The 10,670-nt window shown below is 52.4% G+C and overlaps 2 protein-coding genes across 2 annotated transcripts; one reads left to right on the forward strand and one right to left on the reverse strand.

Moving 5' to 3' along the window:
- Positions 1–384: 384 nt before the first annotated feature.
- On the reverse strand, positions 385–4,458 carry BCL7C (BAF chromatin remodeling complex subunit BCL7C). The gene is made up of 6 exons (XM_090277636.1): positions 3,966–4,458; positions 3,337–3,415; positions 2,920–3,028; positions 2,645–2,806; positions 1,128–1,213; positions 385–592 (listed from the first exon to the last, which is right to left on the reverse strand). Exons 1-6 carry the CDS (start codon positions 4,055–4,057, stop codon positions 467–469), a joined length of 654 nt encoding a protein of 217 aa, XP_090133762.1. The 5' UTR covers positions 4,058–4,458; the 3' UTR covers positions 385–466.
- Positions 4,459–6,316: 1,858 nt separating this feature from the next.
- Positions 6,317–10,457, forward strand: CTF1 (cardiotrophin 1). Its single transcript, XM_090277637.1, has 3 exons — positions 6,317–6,592; positions 7,768–7,886; positions 9,331–10,457. Exons 1-3 carry the CDS (start codon positions 6,568–6,570, stop codon positions 9,787–9,789), a joined length of 603 nt encoding a protein of 200 aa, XP_090133763.1. The 5' UTR covers positions 6,317–6,567; the 3' UTR covers positions 9,790–10,457.
- Positions 10,458–10,670: the final 213 nt, after the last annotated feature.

The following is a 10,670-nucleotide window of genomic DNA, read 5'->3' on the forward strand; positions in this document are numbered from 1 at the left end:
ACTAAGCATAGGCAGGGAGGCACTATGTTGTAGCTTCCTGAGGGCAGCAAAGGGGTTGAGTTGTCCCAGGCCCCAAAGGGCCTCCATGCTCCTATGTATGAATGGGAACTGCCCAGAGCTTTGGTATAATTGCCTGGCCCAAGTCCCTGAATTCCCACAGGAGGGGTGAAGGTCAGGAATGGTCAATAGTAAGGGGTACAGGGCAACGTGGAGGGAGTGTTGGGGAGTCAGGGTCCTGGCTCCCATTCCATATCTGACTCATGGTGTGACTATAGGATGATCCTCTTAGAGCTTCAGTGACACCATCTGAGAAATGGAGCCTGAGACAAAACTGTCTCCAAAGACACTCCCCAGCCCCTGACGGGGAAATGACATGACACAAAATTATAAAAGGGTCTTTATTTGTAAAAAGTCAAAGAGGCCCCTGGGGCAACAGGAAAGGCAGGCCGGCTTCTCAGAGGGCTTCTCAGGGGTCAGGGGCATTTGGGCAGATGCGCTTGAGTGGGGGGGCGCCCTCCAAGTCCTCTGTGTCACCCTGGGCTGCCTCGGGGACAGGTGGCACTGGCTCAAAGACAGGGTAAGCTTCGGGGGCCTGGAGAGGAAGGGTGGACAGGCGTGAGCTCCACCCAAACCCAGGAGTGCAGCCTCCTAGCCTCTGCCTTCTCCAAAGCCTTCACTCCACTCCCCTCCCGGACCCAGGAGTCTAGCCTAGAGCCAAGGACCCAGGATACAGATTAGGTAGGGCACCAGAAACAATGCTATTTTGGGGAAAGAAGTACATATTTGACATTTCTGGGAAATACATCAAGGTAGTCCTTGTGGGAAAAGTTTGTAGGGGACTTTCTTAAGCTAATTGTATAGTTTAGGATTTAAAAAAGTAATACCTGGAGGCACATCATAATCTTTTGGGCTTTTAATGGTCTTAAATCAGCCCTGATCCAGCCCGCAGGACTTTGTTTCTAAAACAGCCTTTCCTTTTTAGTTCCAAGAACCCAGCTCTAGGCTTTAGCTGTGTCTGAGGTCTACATTTCCCACCTGGACCTCAAGAGTGCATCCCCAAGCCTTTGACTGCCCCAGAGCCCCATTCCCTCCAAGACCCAGGAGTCCAGCCTTCTGGCCTCTCTCACCTCAGCCTCCAGCAATTCCGGCACAGGCTCCTCCTTGGTCAGCATTGGGGGTTCATCGGTGCCGCCTGCAGTTATAACCCCGGGATCTGGAACATCAAGGTAACAGACATTCCCTGAGCAGCTGCTCTGTGCCACAGCACAGATAGGGGGAAACAAACACCAGTCACATAAGCCCCCTGGCTGTGGGAGCACTGAGGAGGGAGACGAGCACCTGGCTGCAACCAAGAAAGGACATTTAGGTGGGATCTTGACGGGTGAGTAGGATTTGATCAGGTAGCCAGATGGAGAAGCGTAGTACATTTTAGGCGGAGGGAAAATACACTTAGGGAACACAGATTCTGGGGTTGGACTGCCTGGGTTCAAATCCTAACCTTGGGCAAGGGACTTAATTTCTCTGGGCCTCAGTTTCCCTGTCTGTAAAATGTGGATAATTATAGTAATTACCACATAAGACTGTTGAGAGGATTAAATGAGATAATACAGGTAAAGCCCTTAGCACAGTGTCTGGCACAGAGTTAAGTGCTCAATAAATGTCAGTTACTGTTTTTCTATTAGTGAAGGTACAGAAATGCACCGCACAATCGAGACACAGCCATAGGCCCAAATCATGGTGTTCCTGAAGGGAACAATGAGATCACCAGGGGATAGTTCGCAAAGGGCCAAGAGTGCCAAGCTGAGGCCTCAAAGGCCATAGGGAGCCACTGAAGTCTTTGAGCAGGAAAATGACCACGTCAAACTTGTTTGTGCTTTAGAAAAAGTTGCTCCATCAGCTGTGTGGCGGTGCGTGGGGGAAAGGAGAGCTACAAGGAGGCTGGAGCCAGGTAAAGATGAGAGATGACAGAGCCTGAGAAGGCAGAGGAAGGTAGGCAATGTTAGGAGGTGGTGCTAACTGAATATGGAAGAAAGAGAAGCTAAGGAGGACTCATGCCCAAGACGTGGGCTCACTGGCTGTGTGAGTTGGGGCAACTTAATTACTCCGGGTTTCAGTTTCTCATCTATAAATGGTGATAACAACTCTCACAGGTTTGTAGTGGGGATTAAATGAGATAAAATAAAACATGTAAAATGCTTAGAAGAGTGCCAGGCACACAGTAAGAGCTCAATAAGTATTATCACATATTATTAATGACTCTTAGAATTATCACTGTTATTGATTTCTCAGCAAATATTTACTGAGCATCTACTATGTGCCGCATGGTGTTCTGAAATTACAGTAGCAAACAAGATCAATATGGACCCAACATTCAGAAAGCTGACAGGAAGTGAGAGTAGGGGAAAAGGACACTCAGGAGTAAAAATCAAATTTACATGAAAATCCCAGACAGTGTTAAGACCAGAACAAGTCAAGAGGAAGGAGACAGTCACTAGAAGTAGGGCAGTGACCTTCCACAGGAGTAAGGAAGGCATCCTGAGGAGGCAACACAGGAGGGGTCACATGTAAGGGATAAGCTGGTAGTTTCAACTTTGGAGAGGACACGACTCAGAGGGGAGGGCTCCTGGGAGGCACCTGGTCGTACCTCTCTCCTGGCCTAGCCGTGGAGGCTGAGCTTCCTCTGGGATCCCTTCTGGTGGTCCGGAAGGTGACGCAGGGCGGCTGGGCTGGGGGGTACCACCAGGGCTGGGCTCAGCGCCCTTTTGCAGGGAGCCTTCTGAATGGAAACTCTGGTTACTATTCTCATCTGTGAGAGCAAAAGTTAAGAGCGTTGGGCCTGATGTCTCCAGTCTCCTCTTTCAATCCCATAGCCCCGCCCCCCCCGCCCCCCGCCTCCAAAATCCCAGGATCCCTACATACCATTGAGATCAAGCAGAATAAGGGGGCCACCCCCTCGGGGGCTGGTGCCCCTGCCCCGACGATCCCGGCCTCGGGATCTCTCTGCCCCGCCACCTGCCCTCCTTCGTTCCTGGGGATTAGAGGGGCAAGAATCAGTTTGCGCTTGCAGAGCCCCCACTCTATAAATAAGTAAATGGAGGCACAAAGAAGTGAAAGGTCCTGCATGAGCTGATAGAGGTGGTGCACACTTGGTTATGTCTTGAATTCTGGGATCTGGAGCAGGAAAAAGGGAGAAGGGGTACAGTTGCCAATAATTGTTAACGTGTGTGGGCTGCTGCATTTGAGGTCTCAGGGTGGGGACTGGAGGCGGAGGCCAGGATGTGGATGGGCTTGCCTGAGGCGCACAGATGCAGGTCGGGTGTGGGGGAGCTTGCTCACCTCCTCCTGGGGGTCCACCACTGGCACCCACTTGAAGATACGAAGGGATGTGTCGCCCACAGTCACCCAGCGCTTCTCCCTGTGGGACAGTGGGGGGACTAGGTCAGAAAGACCTGAGTTGAGAGCCCCCTCAGCAGCTGGACACATCTGGGGATACCTGCAGAGGTGTGGGTGGTCCATAGCAAAGGGGCAGTTTTGCTAATGGGGTGTAGTTAGGGGGAGAAAGAGAGCTCTGCAGACCCCAGGGCATACATGGGGGGTGTCTCTAGTGAGAGTATGGCTTGAAGCCATGGCTCGCAAACCCCTGGGGTCTACATGGGGCAGACGGCTACGGGCCTGGCTTGGGATCCGGGCATACTTTCTGGAGGAGTGTCAAAGCTTTAAAGGGCAGGGAATAAATCGGGGGGGCAGTGGCGGGTTCCTACTCTGGGAGGGCACCGCTGGGGAACACGCTTTGTAGACCCCAGAGTGTGGTCAGGAGAAGAGAGATAGAGCCCTGAAGATCCAGGGCGCAGCTGGGGGGCACGCCTAACACCTGGGGCCACAGCTGGTGAAAGGAGGGTAGACGCCGTTAGAGGAGGAGGAGTGGCCCCGCCATGTCCCATCCCTGGCCCCGGGACAGTGCTCACCATCTCCGGACCTTCTCGATGGTCGCCATCACCTTCTTGATGTCATCCTTGGCCCGGCTCCGGGTCTCAGCCCGCACGGTCCGGCCCGCCATGCTGGCGAGGCTGCGGCGGAGGCCGAGCCCGGGGCTGGGCAGCCTCCCGTCCGGCGGGCTGAGGCTCGGCGCCAGGCCGGGTCACCGTTCTCTCCGCCTGACGTCCCTCAGGGAGTTGGCCGCGCCCTCCCTCGCTCCCCAGAGTCTCCACGAGTCCCCGCCCTGCTTCCTGCCGCCGCGCCCCGCCCCGGCGAGTCCCCGAAGCGGTTCTGCAGCAGGGACCACCAGAACCCAGGCCTGGCAGCCGGCCAGCCCCGCCCCTCCCTAGCCCGCTCCGCCTCGGGGCGCCCGGACGCGCAGCGCCCCCTGCCCGGCGCCCAAAGTGAGGTTGTGGGTAGCTCCACGACTGGACGCGAGCAGCAGGGCTGGAGGTGCGTTCAATACCACGTGGGCGCTGGGAGAGCGAGAGGAACTGTGTCCGGGTGTGCGTCCGCTGCGCGTGGGCGTCCCCGAAACGCGCGCGCTCCTCCGTATGTGAGTCCCTGTGTTCGTGTATGTCCACTCTCGCCAGGCTGTCTAGTTCTACACTGTCCACCTATTACTTCACCCATTCATTCAATAATCTATTAACTGAGTGCCAAGTACGTGCCAGACACCGCATATGAGTGTGTCTCCACCCACCAGAATGGCTTAAGTGAGAATGACAGACTGCACCAGGGGTAGGCGAAGAAGTAGAGCAACTGGACCTCTTTCTCATATGTCTGGGGACCTGTAAATTCGTAGAGACACTTTGGAAAACGTAGTTTTCTATTGAAGCCCAAAATACACCCCAAACCTATGATCCAGCAATTGCACTCCTACATCATCAACACCCAATGAAATGCGTAGGTATAAGCTCCAAGGGAGGTGTACTGGAACGTTCATAGCACTATTTATAATAGCCACAAACTGGAAACAACTCATCAAAGGAGAGTGGAAAAGGAGCTGTAGCATATTCACGTCTTCGACACAGAAAGGAGAATGATGTCCTGCTACATCCAACAAGGGGGACAAGTCTCACAGAAGTCAGATACAACAGTTAACATTGTTTATATGAAATTCCAAACAGACAAAACTAATTTATGGTGTGAGAAATCAGAATAGGGGTCACCCTTGGGACTGGGTTGGGCTAAGATTGGGGCTCTGAGAACTGGTCATGTTGTTTCTTAATCTAGTGCTGGTTCCTTGGGCATGCTGACTAAAAAGTTCGTGGATGTTTGCACTTTTCCCTATGTGTATTATACTTCAAGTAAAACTATTTTAAATAAGCATGTCTTGGTTGATTTGAGGCTGTTTGCCAGCAGATATGACATGTATTAATTTGTGTTGCTATGTGCGTGTGTGTTTTGATGTGACTGTGTCCACAGAGGTTAAGGTATAGGAGGATGGTTATGACAGCATTTTTGGATCCAAGCTGCTGGGGTAAAATCCCATCTCTGCTTGCTTATCCAGTGAGCCTGGATAAGTTGCTTGTCTCTAATTCGTCGACTATAACATGGGAATGAGCTAATACGTGAGTAGCTCTGAACAGTGCCTTCCACACAGTAAATACCCGATAAATATTCGCTGTTAATAAGTGTGATTGTGGCCCCTACCAACAATCTGGCTTCATGAATCGTGCCTGCTGTGCCCTCTGCCAGTAATCCCTTTCTTCCTTTATTCTGGCCTCCTTCTCAGTCCCTTAACTCACATTACCTGCTGTTGTGTATAGTCTCCTCCATCATAATGTGAGCTCCTCAAGGAACCAGAGAGCAAGTATGGATCACCTCTGAGTCCCAGAGACAGAGACAGAGTGGGTGTTTGCACCAGGTTAGTGGAGATGACGTGGGTAAGATACCCCCACTCTGTAGCTGTCTCTGAAGCTTGATCCAGTGTGAGAATGAAAGTCTGTATGCAGTAGAAGCCGGTGTGTCAGAGGGTTCTCCTGCTGAGTCTGGTAAGGTGAGGTGAGCTGGAGCATCTTTCTCTCTCCTAGTAGGTGGGAGGAGATAAAGAGCAGAAAGTACCTAAGATAGGCCAGGACGTGAATGTCTGGGCAGGTGCTGCCCAAGCCTTAGGGCCCCGCTGGCGACCTCTTTTGAACCCCCTCTCCCCCTCTTTCCCAGCCAAGAAAGAGTGCCGGTACATTCCTGTCCTGCCAGCTCCACCCTCTCCTATCTCCCGAGTTTTCTCCGAAGAGCAGCCCAGGAGCCAAGCCTTGCCCCAGATCGGAGCCTGAGCCTGCTCTTCCTGACGTGATGCGGGGCTGCCTTCCAGGCTTAGGAGCCCCCAGCGTCGAGGTCCCAAGTCCTCCACTCAGACAACCTGCCGCGCAGCTCCCCGGCTCCCGCCCGCCCCCCGCCCCTTTCTCGACTAGGCAGTGCAGGCAGTGAACTAAACTCGGGGACAAGGAATCTTGCCTGGGACTGGGAAATTGGAGGGGGGGGGGTTAAGCCCTGATTGGCTGCGGCCGGGCCCGCCCCTACCCTTTTCCCCCTTCTCCCTCCCTGGAAGGGGGGCGTGGAGGCAACCGGGATCAGCCTGGGGCCAGCATGAGCCGGAGGGAGGGAAGTCTGGGTAAGGGGCTGAAGGGCAGATGCCGAGGGCCCAAGGGGAGCAGTGATCAGAAGGGCTGGAAGCTGGGGTCTGGGCCCCCTCTACCTCCGGGTCCGGTAAGGGAGAGGCCTGAGCTGGGGGGAAAGCAGGGCCCGCGTGTCAGGTAACAAGCGGTGAACTGTTGGTGAGCTGTGGTAAAGTGCTAGCGCCAGAGTTCAGAGGAGGCCTGGGGAAGTGCCTCAGGTACTTGGTCTTAGGGGTTAGATAACCGGTTCAAGAACACCTGGGGGGAAGGACCGGGGTCGTGGCTGAAGCTGTACGCCTGGATCCTCTTTGAGTTTTGGGAAAGAATCAGAGCTGGAGGCCTGGGGAAGGGGTAGAGTTAGGAGAGGAAGTCTTTGGGCCACAGGAGTTAGGGAATGACATCAGGAGACGAAAGACAAGGCTGAAGAGGCTAGGAATAGGCGGTGGGAAACTCAGACCCCGTGGAGGGAGTGCGGAGCGGGAGTTGAGGAGCTAGGACTACATTCCCCAGCGTGCCCTGGGCGCATGCGCGGGGCGTCTCGGGAAATGTAGTCCTCCTAGGGCACCACCCTCCAGCTTGTGCTAAGGCAGACCTGTCGCTCATTCATTGATGCTTCCCGTTGCCCAGCTCCGCTCCTTGCGCAAAAAAAGCTATCAGAGAGGGAATGGGACTTCAGTCTCCCAATCTGTAAAATAGGCTAAAAGGCGAATTCCGATTTGAATTTCTGTGCTTCCGTGATGTTGAATTCCACCAACAATCACAAAGGTACAGAGATATGTGAGTCTTACCATCAGAGGGCTTCCAGGCTGAGGCCAATGCACACAGATAGAAGAGCCATTAAAATAACTACCTTAGAAGTATGAACAAAGGGCATTAAGCAGAAGGAAGAAGTTAATTGCAGGGAGGGGTGAATCTGAGGCTGCACTGAGAAGGCAGTATTTGAACTTGACTTTAATAATATTTCAACAGTGATTTGAGGACAGGGAACGTATTTCAGGTAGAACAACCATTTGACAAATGTCTGGTGCCTCGTTTTCCCTCAGTTGGAATAGAACAGAGCCTGCCTAGCTTAAAAGTTGGATAATTCAAAGCTGAGCTTCTAGGTTCAGGAAGAGAGTGGTCAGGAGTAGGGGTTTGGGTTCCCCTCATTCCTCCCCCCTTTTCCTACCAGAAAATCCCCAGGCTGACTCCTCAGTCTCATCCCTTCCCCTCTTGGAGGCCAAGATTCATCAGACACACAGCCTTGCCCACCTCCTCACCAAATATGCTGAGCAGCTGCTCCAGGAATATGTGAGTGGGGATGAGTATGGGGGTGCCTGGGGCCCGGGAAACAAGGAAGTACAGATCACAGGGTTTCCTGATCACCAGTTTTTCTCAACCTAATTTCCCAGCTGCAGAAATCAAGGCTCTGAGAGGGATCAATAACTTGCCCCTGGCCACACAGCAAATTGGAGGAGGACCATTTTTGTGCCCCAAATGCCCCTCTACCCACCTCTTGGTGCTTTAAGACAGAGACAACCTGAGAGTGAAGAGATTTCTGATCTGAGAGTCAAGAAACCTAGATCCTAGTCTCTGTGTGGTTTTGTCACCTCATCTCCACGGGCCTTGGTCTTCCCAGCTATAAAAGGAGGCAGTTGGACAAGATGAGCTGCAAACTCTTCTACCTGTCCTATGCAGAGAGGCCAAGAAAAGGTTTCATTCTGGAACAAAAATTCCATCCCAAGAGGGGACTTTTACAAAGGAGGGGGTTCTGCCAACACCTTTGGTTGGGTAGAGGGCCCTATCCAAGGAAAGAAGGAATTTTCCCCAATTACTCTGGTGTAGTGGAGGAAGGGTATGGTTTTGAATCAGACAGAGTGTAGGTCTGCCATATTTCTGTGACCTTGGGCAGGAATGATAACATTAAAATAATGATATAACAATTATGACAGTATATAGTGGGATAATAGAACTAGCTTTGTAGTCCTATCAACTTTGGTTCAAATTCCAGCTCTGCCCCTTCCTAGGTCAAGTCACTGTACCTCTTCAGCCCTAACATGCTCATTTTCAAAATCACACTCATTATTGGGAAAATTAGGAGTAGTGTGTTTAAACCAGCAAGCACAATGCCTGAACCAGAGATAAGATGTTAGCAAAGGATAAATGCCATTGTTCTAGAAGTTTTACAAATTATAAATCACCTTTAGCTTTCATTTGTTTATTTATATGACAGTTATTCATGGAACCCCTGCTGTGGGCTAGGTAGGTTGCAGAGGTGGGTGAGGATGAAGGGAGGGAGTGAAACAAACTAGTTCATGCACTATCTTCTGGAGATCTCTGGTGGGAAGACAGGACAGGGAACTGTTCCCGTCCCTCTCCCGCATTTTACAAATGGGAAGACTGAGGCTCAGAGAAGGAAATCGTTTTGTAAGAAACAGAACAGTTAGTAAACGGAGACAGGATTCCACACTAGTGTGTAAGACAACATCAATAGAAGAGCTATTATTTATTGTGCCTTTTTCATGGGCCAGGACCTTCCTTAAGCTTTTTAACATGCTCATAATTACGTTTTGAAGTTGATGGTGTTACTGTCTCCACTTCAGAGATGAGGAAACAGAGGTACTTTTTTGTTGTTTTGTATTATCTCAAACAGCAACTCTGTTAGGAGGAATTTGTCCTTTGCGAGATGGGGAAACTGAGGCCCTAGGAGAGGGGAGGAGTTCCGGGAGTCTCACTGACGGCTCTATCTCCACAGGTGCAGCACCAGGGAGACCCCTTCGGGATGCCGGGCTTCTCTCCTCCGCGGATGCCTGTCGCGGGCTTGAGCGGTCCAGCCCCCAGCCACGCGGGCCTGCCGGCGCCCGAGCGACTGCAGCTGGACGCCAGGGCACTAGCCACGCTGCCGCCACTGCTCGACGTGGTGCGCCGCCTGCAGGCCGAGCTGAACCCGCGCGCGCCGCGCCTGCTGCGGCACCTGGAGGACGCGGCGCGCCAGGCCCGGGCTCTGAGCGCCGCCGTGGAGGCCGTTCTGGCTTCGCTGGGTGCCGAGTCCCGCGGGCCCTGGCCCGAGCCCGCCGCCGCCGCAGAAGCTGCCGCCGCCGCCGGCGTCTTTCCCGCCAAGGTGCTGGGGCTCCGCGTGTGTGGCCTCTATCGCGAGTGGGTGAGCCGCACCGAAGCCGACCTGAGTCAGCTGGTGCCCGGGGGCCCGGTCTGAGCGCGGGCGCGGTCCTCAGCTCGCTGGCACCTTCTCCTCACCTGTCTCCATCTCTCCGTCCCTGCCAGTGTCTCCATCGCTCTGCCTCTGTCTGTCTTTGTTGTCTCTATTTGCGTTGTATGCTTTCTGTCTTTTTGTCTCTAGGGACCTTCTTGTCTCCATATGTGACTTTCCATGTCCATCATATTCTTTTTTGTTTGTTTGTTTGTTTTTTATTTTATTTATTTATTTTTTTAATTTTCTTTCCATCATATTCTTGCTTTCTCCCTCTTTTCTCCATCACTTGTGTCTGCCCAAGTCTCTCTTGGTCCCCCCCTTTACCTGTTTTTGGGGTCACTCTGTCTCCCTTTTTCCTCTCTCTTACCTCCTCTTGGCCCCATATGAGCATATGTACAGCTCAGCCTCATCTCAAGAAGGGGACAGACACCTTGTCGCTTTGTTTCCCTCTGTCACTGTCCCTCTCCCCAGAGTCATTCCACCTGCTGCCATCTCCCTTCCCCATCCCATCCATCCCATCCCTGTCCCCTCTCCCTTTGATGTCCTTCCCCTCCTTCACTTCCCTCTGCCTTATCCTTGCACCTCTCCTTTCCCCCAAGCCAGGTCTGTGAAGAGAAACAATTGACTCCTTAAAAGAGTTTCATTCTGAGAATAAATAATTTTTTTGTAAATAAAGTGTTTTTAAAAAAATTAAAAGAACACTAAAGTTATCAGTATATATACTTGTTGAAAATGGCAAGACATCTTTGAGGAGAATAAGATCCCTGGGGTATAGCCTGGCCCCCCAGATGTACCCCAAAGCCACAGTATAAATATGAGATTCCTGAGAGACCCTGGCCAGGGATGCCATCTGTCTGCCCAGAATAGGAAGTGGATGTGTCCTG

This window comes from Furipterus horrens, unplaced genomic scaffold (genome assembly GCF_987537825.1).
Source record: "Furipterus horrens unplaced genomic scaffold, mFurHor1.1.pri manual_scaffold_5, whole genome shotgun sequence".
NCBI classification, from domain to species: Eukaryota; Metazoa; Chordata; class Mammalia; order Chiroptera; family Furipteridae; genus Furipterus; species Furipterus horrens.